Source organism: Nyctibius grandis, chromosome Z, assembly GCF_013368605.1.
Source record: "Nyctibius grandis isolate bNycGra1 chromosome Z, bNycGra1.pri, whole genome shotgun sequence".
Classification (NCBI taxonomy): Eukaryota; Metazoa; Chordata; class Aves; order Nyctibiiformes; family Nyctibiidae; genus Nyctibius; species Nyctibius grandis.
This window is the reverse complement of record NC_090695.1, coordinates 23,934,754-23,955,334: the sequence shown is the minus strand read 5'-3', so window position 1 is coordinate 23,955,334 and position 20,581 is coordinate 23,934,754. Positions and strand designations below refer to the sequence as shown.

Sequence of the window (20,581 nt, the reverse complement as noted above, 5' to 3'; positions counted from 1 at the left end):
TGTGAGTACCACCATACTGATTAACTTTATGCAATAGTTGATATATAAACAAAACATGAATGTCCTCTCGTTCTTTACTGTGAATGGACCACAGTATTCAACCCCTGGTCAGCTTTCAGTACTACTTTTTCTAATGAAGAGTTCAAATGCCAAATGTCTGTAAGATCACTATATCTCTTCAAATATATTTGAATTCCTGTGACAAATGACTGAATGAGGAGATACAGACTCGTGTTTGAAAACAAGACATTGGGTTTGTGACCTGTGTGGCTTAATAAAATCATTAGTTCAATTTGTAAAATGAATAGTATTTTCTTTTTTGCCCAGATTAGAGTTTACTGTCTGTGCAATCTAAGACACAGACAAATGCTACATTTGGAATAACTATTGTGATAAGTTTCTTTTTCTCCCCTCCCCCCTACCAAATTTATTTTATTCATCAATGGGTATTCAGAACTCATGAAACTTCTCACTGCACTTACGTTCATTTAAAAGAAAAGTACCCTTACATAGTCTGTATGTGTATTTAGAAAAAAAAGTATGTTGTCACCAAAATAGTATGACCAGCTTTCTGAGCTGTCCTGCTTAACTGAATTTGCCATTTAGGTTTCAACTGGTTGATACAGTCACTCCTGTAAAGCAGTTGCATCAATTCACTGCCAGGGTAGCTGTGCTTCTGCAGTTGTGTGTTCTCTTTTCCTGTTCCATGTTTATTTCACGTAATATCTAGGATGGGCATGCCTTTTGTTCTGTTCTGTAGAATACTTACTTTTAGTGAAATAGTCACATAATTAAGTGTTGATATTGGTACTTTGTAGCAACTGTCTTTTAATCATAGGTTGGAGCTTGCAAACTAGAGGAGTTACTATCTTTGTTTGTTTGTTTTTTTAGGAGACTAAGTGAACAAAGTGTTCCACATGATGTCAAACGGCAGCGGTTTCCTTCACATCGTTGTGAAACAACTGCAGTTAACCAAGCAGTGCCTTTACCAGAAGAACGTAGATACTCCTTCCCAGGATCAATTCAATTTCCACTATTCCATCCACATTACATACCAGATTTAACTGGATGTGCGCCTCTGTTGCAAGATACTTTGTTTCCAGATCCGATAGAAACCACACTCCCTGTGGCCAAAGATAAGGTAATAGCTTTCTGTGTCTGTGCTTTACATCTGCCTTCTGAGTAGGCAGGGTCCAATGGTGCTATGGGAGACCACAAAAATTTCTGCAAGGTCCTGTGACAGTGTCATGGGATCTCTATCGCTGAACTGTCATTAGAAGGAATATCAATAAAAGTAGCTGCCCCTGTGGCCCTATATAGGCTCCCTGTGTGTGTTCAGGTTTGGAGCATTTTTGGGAGGTAGGGGTGGTGTTTGCTTGTGTTGTTTGCTTTCCGTACTAATGTCAGGAAACCTACATGTCTGCTCCATGAAGTAGAAGTTGGAGGGATGGTCCATTTGTCACATATTTGGGGGGCGGGGAGAATCCTGATTAAAAAAATAAAACCCACCCTAGTAAGGTGAGAGAAGCCCATTCTGAATAAATACAGTATTGGGCCTGTAAAGATGTGCTCTGCCTCTCTTCAGAAGCAGATAAAAGTTACTGTCTAGGGATTCTGGAATATAGAAGAGGATGTCTTCTTTAGGTGCACAGTGGAGCTAGAACTGTGTTTTTGGTTTTTTTTAAATTAAAAAAAAAGCATGTGACTAATCGGTCTTCATACTTTATCTGCATCAATATGACAGAATATTTTTTTAGTATAAGCATGCCTGTTGGTGGTAGCATATAATAATGTTGTGAAAGAGAAACAGTTAATGCCTCCTTCCACCAGAGATCTGACTACTACTTTAATAGTTTGTGTGGGATAAAAGAAGAAAGCTAACTTAAATCAGTTTTAATATTTATTTTTCTCTGTATTACTGGTGGGCAAACTGTTGATATTAAAGTCAGCAGAAGGTATCTCTGGTCTTTCACTGCTTATTGCCTGAAAGGCTGCAGATACTGATGAGGCAAAAATTATTTTCTGTGGATAGACATTTTATAACAGATTGAACAAATTTAAATTTAAAAACTTTGCAGAAATTTCTTCCGGGGAGTTGTTCAATATGAATTCAAGTACGGTAAAACTCTGGACAATGGAATAGGTTGTGTGAAACAATGCTGGATTTTTTTTTTTTTAATGCAGTCTTCTGTGTTTCATGTAATTGCACCTCTGTCAGGAAGGAATGTTCACTTCTCTGTATCTTTACTTTTTGAATGTGTGTATCAAGTTAAGTCAGCAGGTTTTGGAGTTGTTTCAAGCATGTCAGCAACAGACCTGTGATTTGAACAAAAAAGAGCTCTGCAGAACACAACTCCAGAGAGAACTTCAGCGAATTTTTCCAGGTATGTTTGAATTTGATTACTTAATATCAGTTTGAATGTTCCTCAGGTTCGCGGTTCTTCATTCCTTTTAAACTATGATATATTACATCAGTTTTTATTCTGTGATTCTTCTGTAACAGAGAGCAGGCTCTTTTTGGTTGGGTCCTCACTGAATGGATTTGGCACTCGTAGCAGTGATGGTGACTTGTGCCTGGTGCTTAAAGATGAACCAGTAAGTAATTTAAAACATACATAGTTAAAACAAAGTCTGTTTTTAAAATGTATGTGCTTTTATAAGTCTGGATTCTAAAATGAGAAACAAATAGTCAAATCCTTTTGATTTAATAACATATTTTTGCACTCATAATAGCTATGAACTGTGGGACCAATGATGCTGCAATTATGAATTTAACCCTATAAACTCTTCAAACCAACAAAACATTCAAAAAATAAGCATTGCCTTCACTCCATAAGTGAAAAAAAGCACAGCAAAATAGAGAAGTAAATTGCCAAGAATCACAAAGAAAATTGTTTAGAGAACTCTAACTCATTTCAGGTGCAGGAACAAATTTTAATAAGTACAATTTGTTCATTTCATTATTTAGATTCATAGCCACTAATTTTAGTGAGCAGGCATAAGAAGGAATTTGATATGCAAAATATCTCAAGTATTTTTTGTGAGAGAAAATATTTATGAGGAGAATTTAGGTTGAGAGAAGAGCTATAACAAAAAGGAAATCCAAATAGAGTGTAATTTTGACAGAAGTGAAGCATCATTGAAAAGGAAGGAAAGGACATTTTTGTGTAAGTGGGGCTAGGTTTTCATCAAGTTCTCTGATTTGTGAATGTCTGACAGTTACTTTGCATATTGAATATGAATTGTTCTGTCTGGCTTTTGCTGCACTAAATGTATATGTAGTCTGTGGAATGTGTTGGTGTACACGTTCATGTCTTATTCTGAGAATTATTTTTATTTGAAAAGTAAAGCAGGCTTATTTGGAACATCTAAATGAGAGATACCAACTTTCTTCTTTAATTTTAATGTCATATTTCAGGTAAATCAGAAGACTGAAGCAAGGCATATACTCAGCTTAGTCCAAAAACTCTTCAGTACTAAACTTTGTAAGTTACCGGCTACAGTGAGGTGGTAAGATTATTGGCAGTTCTGGAAGAAGTATTGATGCACAGTTGTAACTAATTTATGTAATTGCATCTTGTCTAGCTTTTAATCATGGTGTTGTTTGGAGAAAAGCTATAAATAATTTAGTAATGTTACTTATCTTGGTGCTGATGAATAGTAATTAGAAAAACAGAATGGTTGCCTTGCAAACTAGTGGACTTCAAGAATGGGTAGCATCTAAAATGACTTTTGGATTGTGGATCACAGTTTGGGGGTGGGGAGGTAGATTTGTGTTTGGGAAACCTCTGTTAGTGAACTTTTACTACTCTCTTAGATTGCAGTGCATTCCTGGGGACAATACTCACAAGAATTTGTAAAACAAGATGTCACTTACAGTAGACTCTGTAGAATTGATTTTTTTGGGGGGCGGGGGCCCTTTAGGTGCCTAGTGAAGAAAATAACTGTTGACAGCACCGGCACGTATAGGAGAAACAGGTCAATTCGTGGTTCTTTTAAGTTGTTGTTTAGACTCCCTTCAGATGAAGAATTCACATGGGCACATTTCTTGACTTAAATGTGAAAACCTCCTACTTCAAAGAGGCTTTTGTACCATCCTTTGAATTATGAAAGACCCTGTCATTTATTGATATCGATGACTGTGTCCCCCTACTTCTCAGACTTGTGATATGTTCTTTGATGCTGCTCCTTATATTGCTGTTCTGGACAGTTCTGCAATGGTAAAAGAAACAAACCATAAATTTAAATGCAGACTTCAAAATTTCTTTGTTGGCAAGTGTGCATACCCAGATTTTAACAACTGACTTGAAGAGAGACAGGATAGATCCATCACAGAGTAGGCATCTGATATTTAATGTCTTATCACTATTGTGTATTGATGTTTGCATAAGGAGTGCAGAACTTGGTCTGGGTTTGCCTAGGGTGCAAGTCATTCCACTGCTTTCTGAGAAGCACAGTGATAAAATAGTTGTGTTTTCAGGGATCAGAAATGGAGCGTCTAAATAAACTATCACCCTCTTCTTTTTCAAGAGGTTGTGTTCTGTGACAAAGCTTTAGACACAATCAAGTTGTTTTTGCCAGGGAATATGAGTATTGGAAAGACATGATGGTCATGTGGGAGCAATCCCTGAAGGTTTTGTTTGTATCATTGCTCATTTTTGATGCTTTCCTAATTCTGTATTATCTTGCAAGTGCCTTTGGTCAGCTTCATTTAATCAAAATCTTCCTTGGAAGATGAGGCAGGACAAAACACTGCTGATATTACCGCTCCTGCCAGACTCTTAGTTGTGGTATCTAGACCTCTTACATCATCCTTTCATAATCTTAACATTACTATGGGCATGAATTCCTATACCTAGCCATCTTTCCTTGTGCCTGTGCGTGAATGTTCTCTGGATTGAACTGCTAGACAAAAGTTGTTTGAAAATGTTCACCTGATTCAAAATGAAAAGGCTTTACTGTGTGGGTCTTTCCATTTGGATTTAGTTCATTTACAAACTGTAGCTCAACTATGCTAAGGTTCAGTACATCTGAAACAAGCAGGTTGCCAAGTTATTTGATTAAAGCTTATTCAGGCAAATATAATTGCTGTCGTCCGTAATTTCAAAATAGCTTGTAGGTTGGTTTTGGTTGGGGACAGGGAGGGAGTTCCCCCAGGCTAGACTTCAGAAGCTAATAGAGTCATATGCTTTTTCTTTGCCTCTGGGGATATGATCTTAGCAGTATTCATGTCGGTGGTGTCCTGTTGGCACTCCTGTGGGTTTGTGGAGACAGGTTTACATGCTCAGAAATGGCTGTTCATTGTCAGCTCCATATTGGCTGCTAAGTTTTTTTTTAATAGAACTGCAGTTTTTAAAGTGATTTCCTACCTTCTACTGTCTTCAGAAGTCAGCTGTTGCTTAATCATCAAAGATGGGATCTACAAGTCCATACATTTAAAGAAAAAGCCTACAGAAATTGTAATTCGTTTGAGACGTTACTTCAACTTGAATCAGAATTCTAGATATGCAACTTTTAAAGGGTTAGCAGTGCATGTATGCTGCTGCTATGTACAAGCAAGTGTAAGATTTGTCTGTACCAATCTTCAAGAATTGCAGTTTCATTCCACAGTATTCTATATTTTATTGCATGTGCTTTTTAACATCCTAAAAGGTATGAACCTTGTTCTGATCATTATTTTTAAGTTTTGTACTGTCCAGTTAATAGGTACGATGCTATCCTATAATCTTAAGGTAATCCCTCTTTGACAATACAAGTTAAGTATTTCCTTCTTTCTTTCTTCTGTAGAAGAAAGACTGCAGCATGTTCTCAACAAGTGTGTGAGCTGTCATTAAACTTACTCCTTGCTGCACACAAGAGAATGGAAATAAACATAGTTTGGATCAAACATGAAAGCTAACGAAGTATGTGCTAAGATGTAAGAGAAACAAGAAGGGGGAGGAAAGATAAGATGTTATTTAAAACTAAGTTCTTGGGCTGGTTTTGTGAAAGAGTTAAAGGACAAAAAGAAATAAGGAGGACATTTGTGGAACAGGTAATTTTCTAGAGCTTTTTTATCTGTTTCCCAGATCATTTCAGTTCAGAAACTTGGGAGAAGTTTTTTCTAGCTGTGCCTTTCTTAACATCTTCCTCTTTGTTCTTGCACTGTGTGGTATTCGTGTATATTCCAAAATAAGGGCTGTAAGAAGAGTGTGATTCTCTGCTTATTTCACCTTAATTCCATGATTAATTGGTAAATTAGGAAGCATTCCAAGTGCAGATTAAATCAGTGTCTTTCACAATTTGTCTTTCTGTTAGGTAAATAATATTCAGAACTTTGTGTCATCTCTTTTATCCTTTATATACAGTTAACTGTGATTGTTACATTAGTGTTTCATTCTAGGAGGTTTGGGAAGTCAATTCAAAATTTATCTAAGCTTCGGTCTCAGGCTTGCAAAAGGTGACAAGTGTGAGCAAGGAATTTGAGCCCATCAGATTTAAAGTTTTAGAGCAGAGGCTTTTCTGTGTTGTCATTCTGCATCTAGAATACTGACTGAAATCAAGATTCTTTTTTTGAATAGTCTAGTCACAAAGTAGGAAGAAGCTTCTGATATTTATTCAGATATGTTAGTCTTAAAGGTATGTATTGTGTTTCTCTTAGAGTAGAGAGATGCCAGGATAGCAGTAATATATCTTCTGTTTCAAAGACTAGCAGAGTATGTATAACTTTTCAACTTATGTATTCAGATACCTGCACATATATATTTTTTTACAATATTGGCTAACATTCCTAGAACTGTATGCTCAAGCCAATGACTCTTAGAAATGTGAAACGTGAATTTCGGGTGGTAACTGTTACAACATATTGAAGAGGGTATAATGCAAACCACTGAGAGTAAACGTCAAACTGATTACTCTCTTCAGATTCGTCTATGCAGGATTCATTTGAAAAACAACCTAGCAGTACTGGGTTGACTGGTGTTTACTACCTGAATAAATAACAAAGAACTCATTTTCTCTTAGTTATACAAAGAAGTGCGGTAGTGTTGAGACTAGGATATCAGAGTGGAATCTGCGTAGTGATTGTCTAGTGGGGAGCGTGCAACAGCTAGGATAAGCAAGGGAACTTGAACTTGAATGACCTTGAAGGACTGTGCAGGTGGGTGAGTGAATTCCAAACATCAGCAGTTAATTCATCCTGTGCTGGGTTGTACCCTCCTGGATTCTTCATGACTCTGGATTCAGACTTCTGTGTCACCTAGTTTCTCTTTCTGTAGTATAACCCTGTCAATGAGAGCAGGCTATATGTGCAGGATGCCAAAGACCTTTTTTGGCATATACCATGTCTGGGATTAATATTTCGTACCATTGCTTAATCTTTTGTTCAGTAAAAGAAAAGAGAGACTTAAGCTGTTTAATATGAAATTCTGTATGGATAATTTATTTATGAAACAGTGCTTAGTCTTCTTTGAAGTGGTTATATTCTTTTTCACTACAGCTGAAGTGGCATTTGTGACTTTTTCCATTGACGCGCCCAAAACACTGGAGCAGCTATGTGGAATTCTTTACATGCGTTTTGGTGTAGCCCCTCTGATCATAGCTTCAAGGTCAGATAGTTTACTAAGGCAGTTACTCAACCTGTATGTATTTCAGAATTCCACATCCTGTGTTTGTGACTGTTTCTTCCTTTGTATGTATGACAATCTAATGTACAGTAGAGATTCAGCTAACAGTGTCATAAGCGTGGACCAAGAAAGAGGGTACAGGTAACCAGTTACTGTCTTCTAACATTCTCTTTGCTTTGTTTCAGCCTGGGAAACAGATTGCGATTATGTTTTGGGATTTTTTTTTTTTCTTAGCCAACTAATTTGGCACAAGCATCCATCAAGTGTTCGGAGGTATTTGCAGACAAGGATGTGTTTGGAAGTGGACTTCCACTAGAATGAGTTCAGTTAACTTTTGAAGGGCACTTGAGAAAGGTCATAGTGAGAAAAGCTGAATTGCTATGGCATGCAGATAGATACCTGCCGTAGTCTACCATGTGCTAATGTGTTCAGCATCTTTGTCTTAAATTTGGTAGTGAAAGGAAAAGAGGCAGAGAGCCCTACATGCTTTATAGCTTTCCTTTTAGTATGTTCTGGGATGTTGAAGAAGGAATGCTTGGATGTGTCTGCAGGTGCAGCTGGAAAGAGGGGATGCTTGTGTAAGTTTTACTAGATTGTACGTTCGGTGAACATGGATTGGAGTTCTGTAATATTCTCCCTTTAAAATTAGTAACTTAATAAGCTTATCTCTTTTTGAGTGCCAGTCTGTGTGTTGCTTAAGATCACACAATGCATTCAAATCTAGATAAAGGATTACTTCAGATCAGATCTGTCTATAAACGTGCATATCCGGAGAACACTTTCAGAGAAGTCTCAAAAAAAAAAAGTAAAATTTGTTTTCACAGAATCACAGAATGTTAGGGATTGGAAGGGACCTGGAAAGATCATCTAGTCCAATCCCTCTGCCGGGGCAGGATTGCCTAGACCATATCACACAGGAACGCATCCAGGCGGGTTTTGAATGTCTCCAGAGAAGGAGACTCCACAACCTCTCTGGGCAGCCTGTTCCAGTGTTCAGTCACCCTCACCGTAAAGAAGTTTTTCCTCAAATTTAAGTGGAACCTCCTGTGTTCCAGCTTGCACCCATTTCCCCTTGTCCTGTCAATGGATGTCACTGAGAAGAGCCTGGCTCCATCCTCTTGACACTTGTCCTTTACATATTTATAAACATTAATGAGGTCCCCCCTCAGTCTCCTCTTCTCCAAGCTAAAGAGACCCAGCTCCCTCAGCCTCTCCTCATAAGGGAGATGTTCCACTCCCTTAATCATCTTCGTGGCTCTGTGCTGGACTCTCTCTAGCAGTTCCCTGTCCTACTTGAACTGAGGGGCCCAGAACTGGACACAATATTCCAGATGCGGCCTCACCAGGGCAGAGTAGAGGGGGAGGAGAACCTCTCTCGACCTGCTAACCACACCCCTTCTAATACACCCCAGGACGCCATTGGCCTTCTTGGCCACAAGGGCACACTGCTGGCTCATGGTCATCCTGTTGTCCACTAGGACCCCCAGGTCCCTTTCCCCTACGCTGCTCTCGAACAGGTCTGTCCCCAACTTGTACTGGTACATGGGGTTGTTCTTGCCCAGATGCAGGACTCTACACTTGCCCTTGTTATATTTCATTAAATTTCTCCCCGCCCAACTCTCCAGCCTGTCCAGGTCTCTCTGAATGGCTGCGCAGCCTTCCGGCGCGTCAGCCACTCCTCCCAGTTTTGTGTCATCAGCGAACTTGCTGACAGCGCACTCTAATCCCTCATCCAAGTCATTAATGAATATATTGAATAGAACTGGTCCCAGAACCGACCCTTGCGGGACTCTGCTAGACACAGACCTCCAACTGGACTCTGTCCCGCTGACCACTACTCTCTGGCTTCTTTCCTTCAGCCAGTTCACAATCCACCTCACTACCCGATCATCCAGACCACACTTCCCCAGTTTAGCTGCGAGGATGCTGTGGGAGACCGTGTCAAACGCTTTACTGAAATCGAGATAGACCACATCCACAGCTTTACCATCATCTATCCACCGGGTAACATCCTCATAAAAGGCTATCAAGTTGGTTAAGCATGACTTCCCCTTGGTGAAGCCATGTTGAGTGCCCCTAATGATCCCCCTATCCTTGATGTGCCTAGAGACAGCACCAAGAACAAGTTGTTCCATCACCTTTCCGGGGATGGAGGTGAGGCTGACCGGTCTATAGTTACCCGGGTCCTCCTTCTTGCCCTTTTTGAAGACTGGAGTGACATTCGCTTTCCTCCAGTCCTCAGGCACCTCTCCCGTTGCCCACGACTTAGCAAAGATGATGGCGAGTGGCCTAGCAATGACTTCCGCCAGCTCCCTCAGCACCCGCGGGTGCATGCCATCAGGGCTCATGGATTTATGGATGTCCAGATTGTTTAATTGGTCCCTGACCCAGCCCTCATCTACCAAGACAGATTCCTCCTCTATCCTGACTTCTTCTGAGGCCTCAGGGGTCCGGGGCTCCTCAGGACAGCCTCCAACAGTATAGACAGAGGCAAAGAAGGCATTCAGTAACTCCGCCTTCTTTTTATCCTCTGTCTCCAGGACCCCCACCTCATTCATCAGTGGGCCTACATTGCCTCTAGTGTTGGCTTTACCTGCAATGTATTTGAAGAAGCCCTTTCTGTTGTCCTTGACCTCTCTTGTAAGGTTTAATTCCAAGGAGGCCTTAGCTTTCCTAGTTGCCTCCCTACATCCTCTGACAACAGACTTATATTCCTCCCAAGTGGCCAGCCCCTCCTTCCACGATCTGTACACCCTCTTCTTCCACTTGAGTTTGCCCAGCAGTTCCCTGTTCAACCATGCAGGTCTCCTGGTACCCTTCCTTGACTTCCTACCTGCTGGGATGCTCTGATCTTGAGCTCAGAAGAAGCAGTCCTTGAATGCTAACCAACTATCTTGGGCCCCCTTACCTTCTAGTACCCTGTCCCCTGGGATTTCCCCTAGCAATTGCTTGAAAAGGCCAAAGTTGGCCCTCCTGAAGTCCAGGGTTGTGATTCTGCTAGCTATTCTGTTCCTGCCACATGAGATCCTGAACTCTACCATCTCATGGTCACTACAACCAAGGCTGCCCTCAACCTTCACCTCTTCAACCAGACCCTCCTTGTTAGTGAGGATAAGATCCAGCAGCGCTCCTCTCCTAGTTGGCTCATCCACCATTTGCATCAGAAAGTTATCATCAATGCACTGGAGGAACCTCCTGGACTGGGGATGGCTGGCTGAGTAGGCCTCCCAGCAAATATCAGGGTAGTTGAAATCCCCCACAACAACCAGGCCCTGTAATTGCGAGACTGCTCTCAGCTGCCTGTAGAAGGCCTCATCACCGTCCTCATCCTGATCCGGTGGCCTGTAATAGACACCCACAACAGTATCACCCCTGCCAGCCTGCCCCTTAATTCGCACCCACAAACTCTCAACTCGCTCCTGATCCGCCTCTGCACAGAACTCAATACATTCTAGCTGCTCACTCACATAAAGAGCAACTCCACCACCTCTCCTTAGCGGCCTGTCTTTCCTGAAGAGGACATAGCCATCCATGACCACATTCCAGTCATGCGAGGCGTCCCACCAAGTCTCTGTAATTGCCACTAGATCATAGCCCCCCGACCGAACACGGATTTCTAACTCCTCCTGCTTATTCCCCATGCTGCGTGCATTGGTGTACAGGCATTTCAGGGAGCGAGCTGGGCCCACCGATTTCACCCCAGGGGGATGGGGGGCCTCCTGGTCTACCTCAACACTAGAGCGTTGCCCCAGTGGTGCAAGCCCAGCTACTACCCCATCCCCCTTCGAATCTAGTTTAAAGCTCTCCGAATGAGCCCTGCTAATTCCTGTCCCAGAACCCTTTTGCCCCTACGACATAAACCTTTCCCATGTATCACTGTCACGCCTGTTGTCTTATAAAACCAGCCATTATCAAAGAAGCCAAAGCCCTGCCTGTAGCACCAGTCTCATAGCCAGGCGTTAATAGAGAGAATCCTACTATTCCATCCCACGTCATCACCTGAAAATGGAAGGAGAGAGGAGAAAACAACTTGTGCTCCAGACTCTTTCACCAACCGCCCTAGGGCCTTGTAGTCTTTCTTCATCCCCCTCAGACTACGGGATGCAGCTTCTTCCCCACCTGTCTGGAAGATCAGCAGGGGGTAGTAGTCTGTGGCCTTCACCAGGTTGGGGAGTTGCCTGGTGATATCCCTGATTCGGGCTCCAGGCAGGCTGCAGACCTCCCTGTGATGGGGGTCAGCTCTGCATATTGGGCCCTCAGATCCCTTTAGGAAGGAGTCTCCAACCACTAAAACTCTTCTCTTCTTCCTTGTGGAGGAGGTAGCTATACGCCTGTCAGGTTTTTCTGACTGTGGTGGGACCTCTGATATAGGTTGCCTCTCCACCACATCCCCATTGGACCGGCTGTATTCCACTAGGGCTTCATATCTATTGCTCAGAGGCACCTGTGGAGGCGAGGTAGGCAAGAAGGGCACTCGCCTTTTGCCACGGCCATAAACTTGCCTCCACTCACTCCTCTCCTCTAGGTTATTGTTTACCACCTGAGAGGGGCAGAGTACAGGGGCCCCTCGATCCTGGGAGCTCTCCGGCAGGTGCTCCCATTTTTGTTGCAGGGAGGGCAGAGCCTGGCTCCACCAGTCTATCTCCATTTCAGCCTCCCGAATGCTATTTTAATTGAATATTGTGCAGTAGGGTTTTACCAAACCTGAAGTTGTCATCCAAGTGCAGTGGAGATGACACTATTTAATCAAGGTTGCTATCCAAACTGATAGAAATACCTCTTATTTTTTTCCCAAAAAAGTGAAGATCAGCTTTTATTTAAGGTTATTTTTAGTCTGTATTATTTCTAGCTTTGTCATATTTATTTATGCTAGTTTGAGGTTAATTTATAGAAGCAAGGGGAAAATGTATGATGTTACAAATGGGCAAATTTAAGTGGTCCTAGATTTTGCAACAGAAGAAATTATTAAAATCATGCTTTTTGCCCAAATTCGTATCATGTGACGTATGGGCTCTGCTTTTCTTTGTCTTTTACATTACTTACTTGGCACATTTCTCATTCAGGATTATGGGCAACAACTAAATATAGACTGACTTATTGTCAAGAATAAGGAAATCACAGATAATATGACTGATGCAACAATTTTGGGGAGCTGAGTGCAAAGGTGCACTTGGTAGCACTGTATGAGTCTGGCAGAGCTTAGCATGTCTGGGTTTGAATGGTTTGGCATTGAGCCTGTGTGTCTGTACTGTGTGGATAATCATTTGAGGTGCAGTCCTGTGTATATCTATTGCACAATTTGATAGGAAGTGTATTTCTTCATATGTACTTTATCAGACAAATAAACAGTTTTTAAAGGAAGTTTTAAGTGCAATCTGTGCATAGTGAAGATACAGTTATGTTAATATTTTTTTATCATTAAAATGCATAATTTCATCTGTAAGCAAACTACACACAATTAAAAAGTATGCAGCTGATCATGTGCCTGTTGCTACAGTGTAGTGCTGGGCTTAAGTGTCTGGCCATGCTGGATGGATATGCTCTTGCTCCCTTCTTTTTGAACCTTAGTTATAACTATTCAGGACTACCGTTACAAGTACTGCTCAGTGTAAGCATTATATAACTGCAGTCCTTATGTTCAAATTTCATGAATATAATTAGCACAGAAAAATCTTCCTCTAATGTTTTTCTCTAACGTTCAGTGCATTTTTTTTTCCACATGCTTTCCTAGATTGTATTTTTGCTGCAGTTGCTAAAGGTTACTGAGTTAGCACAACCCTTCTGAGAGTAGTTTTGCTAAATTTAATAAGCTACTATTTGCTATAAATCAGTCAGTGTGACTCCACTTTAGGATCTTATTTTGATATGAGCATCTTACGTGAAACTTAATTGCATATTTTTCTCCCTTTCAGCAAGCTACATTGAGCGACCTCAGCTGATTCGAGCAAAAGTGCCAATAGTGAAGTTCAGGGATAAAGTCAGGCAAGTATTCCGTTCAACATCATTTTTTAGACTCTGACACGGGAAAGTACTCTATATATGTACTGTCTGTTATGAGTAGTCCCACTGAAGTCATGCTTTGTTTATTTGTGTTGTACTACAGTTGTATTGCAGATTTGTATGTACAGCTAGTGCGCAGTGGCACTCAGCTTACTTTCTTGATGGCCTGAAACTGCTCTTGCGTTTGAGATGCTGTTTAGTTTCTGTGATGTGAATTAGTACCAGTACACCATGTATGTCTATGGGTTATTTGTACATAGTGGACTCCAGCTGCCAAATGGTTCATGACAGAAAAACAACAGTGGGAAGAAAACTGTTGTGAAAGATAATTTTGCTTGCTGTGCAAGCGTAACTATTGAGCTACTTAAGGACTAATTCATAACGTTTACACTATGCAAACAACGCTAAAACAAACTTTACTTTCTTGTGATAACATTGTTTTCTTGATTACAAGATGTTGTATGTTAGAAGAGTATATTCTGCTGTCTTCTAGGGAGATAATAAAGTAGTATTACATGTTGTATTCACAGTGTAGGTACTAATTTTATGACTTTTTTTAGAAGAGGGAAGTAATTGGAGAGAAGTGGATGTGTTGTATGTTTTTGTATTCATTGTATCTTCATGATGAAGACATGAATATCAAGAGGGATGTACTAGGACAGAGAACAATGTATGTCTTATTGTATGTGATAAAAGTATCTGACAGAGGGAAAAACTGTGCAAAGCACTCAAATTGATTGCAAGTCTGAGTAATGTTCAAATCTTCCTATGTTTATGGGCTTAGATTTTGTAAGACTTACGTGTATCACCTTCATGTAGTGCAGCATAGCTTGACTATTCTTTGTAAATAGGACTTTGAACAACTCTCTTCTATCTCACTATCTTACCCTGCCTATACCCTATACCCTTCTAAAATTTTTCAACCTGTCTCTGTCTTTTAAAAACAAACAAGCCCACTTCTCTGGCCTCTCTTTATAAAAGCATGTCACAATGTGCTTTTGTCACAATATACCTTTATCAGGGCAGAAACCCTGCTGTGATAAAACTGAATCTGTCATGTTTATGATTTGAACTAATAAATATCATGCATTTAAGCTTTTCTTGCATCTGAGATTATATAACACTTGTTAGGGTTGCTTTATACTTTTTTTTTTCATTTATACCTAATCCCATATTTACTTCTGTATACTTGCCTACCTTTAAAAAATTTGAAGAATTTTTATCTACTGACTTGCTCCTCTAACTGTACAGAAGGTTGTTCCTTCTGCTTTCTGAAAGTATTAAACTCGTCAAGCTAAAATTTGGGTTAAATGGCTTAGCTACATATAACAATGCTCTTCTTTTCATAGATACGCTAAATGGTAAATTCCTGGTACAAATATTGAAGAAATCATGGAGTTATAGCAAGAATATTTTTTTCCAATTTAAAATCAGAAAATAAACTTTAAAAAGAAATTTTTAAGTATGGAAATGATTATGTCTCAAGATTGAAGTCTTCTTGTAGGCATTTATAGTCCATACTATGGTCACTTGCAAAAAAAAAAGTAATAGTCATTATATTAATATGCCTTACAGACAGGATTTAAAGAATTCTTTATTTCCTACTAAATCAAAGTATAATCTTCTTAGACTAGAAGCTGCTCATTACATTTTTCAGAGAAAAAAACAATACTGTTCACCATCTGGTTTCCTGTGTTGTTTTTTTGGAAGAGGGGAGCAGGGCGAATGACATGACTTTGAGTTGGGTTTTTTGTTTGTGTTTTTTTTATTTTTTTATCTCTTTCCAGTTATTTTTCTCTTATGTAACCTGTCACCTCCACCCATGTTTCGTCTTTTTATTTAAGCATCTGTCTCTTTCCAGCCTCTTACCAGCCTCTCTTTCATAGGCGCATACATACACATTCATTTATTTTTTCACAGAGGTCTTGAAAAATAGATTTGATATTTTGTACCCAAGGCACTAAGCTTATTTTAGCCAAAACCAGAAACTAAACATAACAAGCTTCCTGTGAAAGCCAGTTTTCCTGATGCCTGGCTGCTGGAGAAAAATGGTAGAATTCAGTGGATGGTACCTCTGCATCTGGATTCTAATGTGTTGCCAGTTGTCCATATATACCTGAAAATTGCCATTTCTCACTTACTTTGATTTGGTGAACAAGAAAGCATTCAGTTTGTGTTTATTTTCCTTTTTTCATCTTAAAGGGCTTTTTAGCGCTATAACAGTAAGGGAAGATCCATTGCACTTAAAGACTTATTATCTATTTTTTTTGGTAGTCTTTCCCAGGAAATAATTCCAATGCTGGCTCTGCTACCAGGCAAGCCTTTGATTAATTAAAAAGATTTCTGTACTACAGAGGATGCAAAAGCTTCCTCTTCTGCTACATTTGATGTGCAGTTGACTCTTTTCCTCTCCTTCAGTGCTTTTGGTAGAATTTGAGTCCTAACAGTGCAAAACCTTTTTCACTTGCCATAATTGCAACATCTGTTAAATGCATATGTTACAGTACAAAATAACTGCAATAGAACTTGCTTAATCATCATCTGGTAAAGAATAATCTTGTCAGTTGAGTTTTATTGGAATTACACATGCAGCCTGACATATTTCTCTATTATATTTGCACATAAAATTAATATTCTTACTGGTGTTTATGCTTATTTTTACAACTGTCAAGCAATAGCTCAAGCTTGTTTATTTCCTGTACTATTATGTACTACTCTCTTAAAACATCTAAAAAGTCATGCTTGATACTAATTCAGGTTTAAACTTATGTAACATTTTTGATGCAAAAAATGTTTTAATGTAGTTAAGGATGTCAAAAACCTTTTGTAGTCATCAAATTAATGTGGTTTATCCAGTTTAATAAATTCTAGGTCCATATTCCCTTACAATAACTCAAGAAAATCCAAAGGAATATTCAGGCAAACAAATGCTATGTGAATGAGACTTGGACATATAAAATGGAAATAGCTGTACATTGCAGACAGCTACTTCTTTGTCAATAATAGGCTGTTCTTGTTGCGAGTTACAGTGTTGCTATAGCTTATTAGCTATGAATTTAATATCATTTCTTGAGTACTGTGGCTAGTTAAGCTCTATATGCAGTATGAAATTCAAACTTTGCGGCAGGGTGTGATATAAATAAAGCAGGTAGTGCTTGTTTGCCATGTTCTTATTTGCTGTTAACAGCATGAAACAGTAATTAAAACTGTTTTATCACAAAACATGTAATGTTTACTAATAAACAATTTTCATTTTAAACTGCTTGCTGATTATCTCTGACCATTGCTGAAGAAAAGAGATTCTTACATTTTAACCTCTTCCAGTTCTCCTTCTCAGTCCATTGGCATGATTTCCTAAACTGATACCTCAGAGAATCCTTCCTGGCATCAAAAGTTGTCCATAGTAAATCATGTAGTGCTAGTCTAGTTGGGAGAAAGATCCGCTAAAAATCCAAAACATACATAATATATTAAGTTGTCCTGAGGTCTAAATTTGGATCTACATGTATTTTCATGTAAAACAACAGTTACATTTTTATAACCATGGAATTCAAGTCTATAAGCAATTCAAGTACTGTAAAGAAAAGCAGAGTAGAAGTCACAGCATGAAAGCTCTGTTTGAAGAAATTTTGTAGATTATTGTTTTGAAGTTACATTTCTCCACCTTTGTCACTAATTAGGTAATAAATATTCTGAAATCAAATACCATGATGCTTGATACTTTTTCTTTTCTCCTCCCCAACAGCCGTGTGGAGTTTGACTTGAACGTAAACAATGTTGTAGGAATAAGAAATACATTCCTTCTGAGAACCTATGCATACAGTAAGTTTTTAATATATTTTCTTATTTCTATAAACTTGGTTTTTAAATTCATATTTTGGTATTGATAGATGATTGAAATTCAGTTGAATATATTGGGTTGCTATGTATATAATTACCTAATGAGCTGCATTAGATAGCTTTAAGATAACTTCTTATTGCTTAGTCTAAATGTATGCAGTAAACTGATATATCAGCTAGGTATGTTTTTAATTGAATATGATAATGTTCAGAAGATAACAAAGATTCTTCTTACTAAGGTCCACATATCTGCTACAAGGGCTGCTTCAGTATTCTGCAGATAATGAGATCATTATACCAATGGTTATCAAGTGGTATAACCTCCAGTTTTTTATTTCCTTACAGCCACTGATAGGTATGTGTGGCTGATAGCTAGCTGTGTCTGTATGCTGTTAGAGAGTCTTTCCTTGGAAAATCCAAAATACTGCTTCAGTTTTTATACTGACCCCAAAACAAAACTGGTTTTTGTCTCCTCAGGAGTTTGCATTTTAGGGAGAGATTGTGCAGCAGGTTTCTGAAGTGGAAGTATTATGAACAGCACTCTTAGTATTAAACTAAGGTTTTCTTACTCTAGCATCACAATGTCATTTGGCAGGTAAATACATAAGGAGTGGACCTCAGGCTAATTCTTCTAGGCCGTTTGTGGTTCTTCTTTTACCAGCTTCTTCACTTCTTGCATATAGGAATTCCTTTCTGTTTAGGGTAGGAAGTTATCAGTAGAAGTTACTAGTTAATTTTTGCTAATATTTCAGTCAGAATAGTTTCAGTGTTCCATATTCCTGTTACTAGGAGAGTCCACAACATGTTCTTCATACATCTGGGAAAGCATATGCCTGGAGAAGGATTTCCTTCCAAGCTTAAAAAGGTTAGGGAAATAATCTTTGTCATTCATGGCTACAGGTGAGGGGTCACTTCACCAAGTCTAATGTTGATATAGTTGTTGCTAACTTCTGCCACAGATTTTCCTTATTCCTCTCAGCAAATCACTGTAGGGCAGACAAGAGTCCAGATGTGAAAAGAGCAGTGGAAGGGGTCCTAGTGTCACGCCTTTTCTTCTGTCCTGCCTTGATGCCCACTTTTATAAGGCCAGCAAAATTAACTCCTGATGAAGGATAAATATTGTTGTTTTCTTGAGGTCAAGAAGTGAGTTAGTAGCTAAAGGAGACTTGTGATTGAAAAGATTGTCTCCTCAATGTGCTAGACTTTCTTAAATAGGCAAACTGTATCAAGCATGGTCTGTCTTGTCGTCTTTGGACCATAAAACTCTCAGGTGACATAAAGTAAACAAAAGTAAATGGAAATTTTTATCAGATGGTCTCTTTGCATACTAGAAGTCATATCAGCCAGGGTGGACAGCATTAAAACTATTAGCGTACTCACTTAAATTTGTGACTGATGGGCTTCACTGGGCATGGGAAAAAAAAAATCAAATTGCCTCTCATGGGGAAGATGTATGGGTCTCTTTGCTCCATTAGAATAAATTAGACGCTAGGCAAACAGGGGACTGTTATCTTAGTGAGCATGATAAAAAAAAAAAAATTCATAAATATTTCTATGGATGCTCTTGTGTCTTTTTTTAAATCAGCCCTTCTGTGTTGGTGCATAGGTGCTGTAGAAAACATAAAAGTGATATGGCAAAGTGAAGCAGACTGTCCACAGAAAATGTAGGTAGATCAAGCAGAGCTAGAAACTGAAGTCTGTGCTGTTGTGTTATCAGTTGTTTGCCTAAGGAGGCATGTCTGCAATTAAATCAGCAATTGATGGTAGATATTTTTCAATTAGTGGAAGCTGGACCTTTGAGCAAATTACATTACTGAGCATTTTCTTGAGGGGGTAGCTTGTTGACTGGTGAAAGAGTATCAGGAAAAGTTCACTGGCCATGTTGCACGCTAACTTTGTTATATACTAATTACAGGCACTAGCAGACAGAAAATATTATCTCAGAATAAGGTGAACTAAAAGGAGATCTTTTCTACTGTGACACACACACACAAAAGAGTCCCCTTTGGAATTTGAGCCAATTTGCGTTTTTCTCTCATGGAAAAATCCTATTTCAGTTAATGCATGTTCATATGATATCTGTACAGTAATTCTTCTGCATCTCACAGTTAGCATAATAATAGTCATATTTTTTTAGTTCAACCACTGGTGAATAATGTTGGGAATGAGGTGACTGATGGTAAGGATTTTTGTTGTTTCTAAGAGGTCTTCCAGGTCTAGAACATTCATGCTGAGAAAAAGAGTACTACTTACAGGGGCATGTGTGCTAAACCACTGTGAACAGGTTGTGAGAAAATCACATGCGTGATAAGATTTTCAGAATAACAGAGAATACCCCAGCTGGTGCTATTGTAGGATGCCTGTTGTCCTGGATGAAGTGATTACCTATTGATGTGTCCTGTCCTGATGTGCAGAACACAAAACTTTGCACAATGTTGTCAGGTTAGAAAAGAGACTCCAGAACATATAAGGCATTGTAAGGCCGTCATAAGGCACTTGACGGAGCTGATGATCTGCTTCCACGTTATCTGCAAATAAAAGACCAAGTATGCTACAAGGTCCCTAGGAGGTGGTGGTGAGTGACATCTCCCTACAAGACATTACTACCTTAGTTAGAAGGCTATATTCCCCAGAAATTTGGAAGATCATACCTGGGATATAACTCTATTTATGTCTTTGCTTTTGAAAAGCGTATGTCTTGATTTAATGAGTTATGTAGATGAGATGTTAGATACAGTTAAAAAGCTATTGAGGACAAGGCAAATGTAAAATTAATGTTTGTATGCTGGGGTTACTACTTTTATGGATCCTGAGCAAAACTAAAGAATGAGCTCTATGTCCTCCAACCAGGAGAATTCTTTTCCCTGCCCTCAAAGTTTATAAAACCTAAATTAAAAAAAAAAAAATTAGATGTGGTCTGTCCCGGCAGCAAGTTAATTCAGGAAAAATTAGTACAATGAACTAGAGAGAACTTAAAATTAGAATGTGACACTGCTGCATTGACTGATGCATCCAGTTTTGTCTTATCTGGAAGTTACCTGGCATACCCCTTGTAATGTCTCTGTGGATCTTACTACTCAAAAGACTGTTTTCAAATCCAAATATTTTTTTCTGATTTGTATAAGATGGATAGTAGT

General features: G+C 39.2%; 1 protein-coding gene across 2 annotated transcripts in view; it reads left to right on the top strand.

Moving 5' to 3' along the window:
* TENT2 (terminal nucleotidyltransferase 2) overlaps positions 1-20,581 on the top strand; it is a 53,627-nt gene that overhangs the window by 4,873 nt on the left and 28,173 nt on the right. For both annotated transcript variants that reach the window (XM_068422419.1, XM_068422418.1), the window contains exons 4-9: positions 892-1,141; positions 2,270-2,384; positions 2,504-2,595; positions 3,419-3,485; positions 13,517-13,586; positions 17,350-17,426. In XM_068422419.1, coding sequence (XP_068278520.1) covers positions 892-1,141; positions 2,270-2,384; positions 2,504-2,595; positions 3,419-3,485; positions 13,517-13,586; positions 17,350-17,426 — 671 coding nt within the window. The remainder of the gene's footprint in view (positions 1-891; positions 1,142-2,269; positions 2,385-2,503; positions 2,596-3,418; positions 3,486-13,516; positions 13,587-17,349; positions 17,427-20,581) is intronic.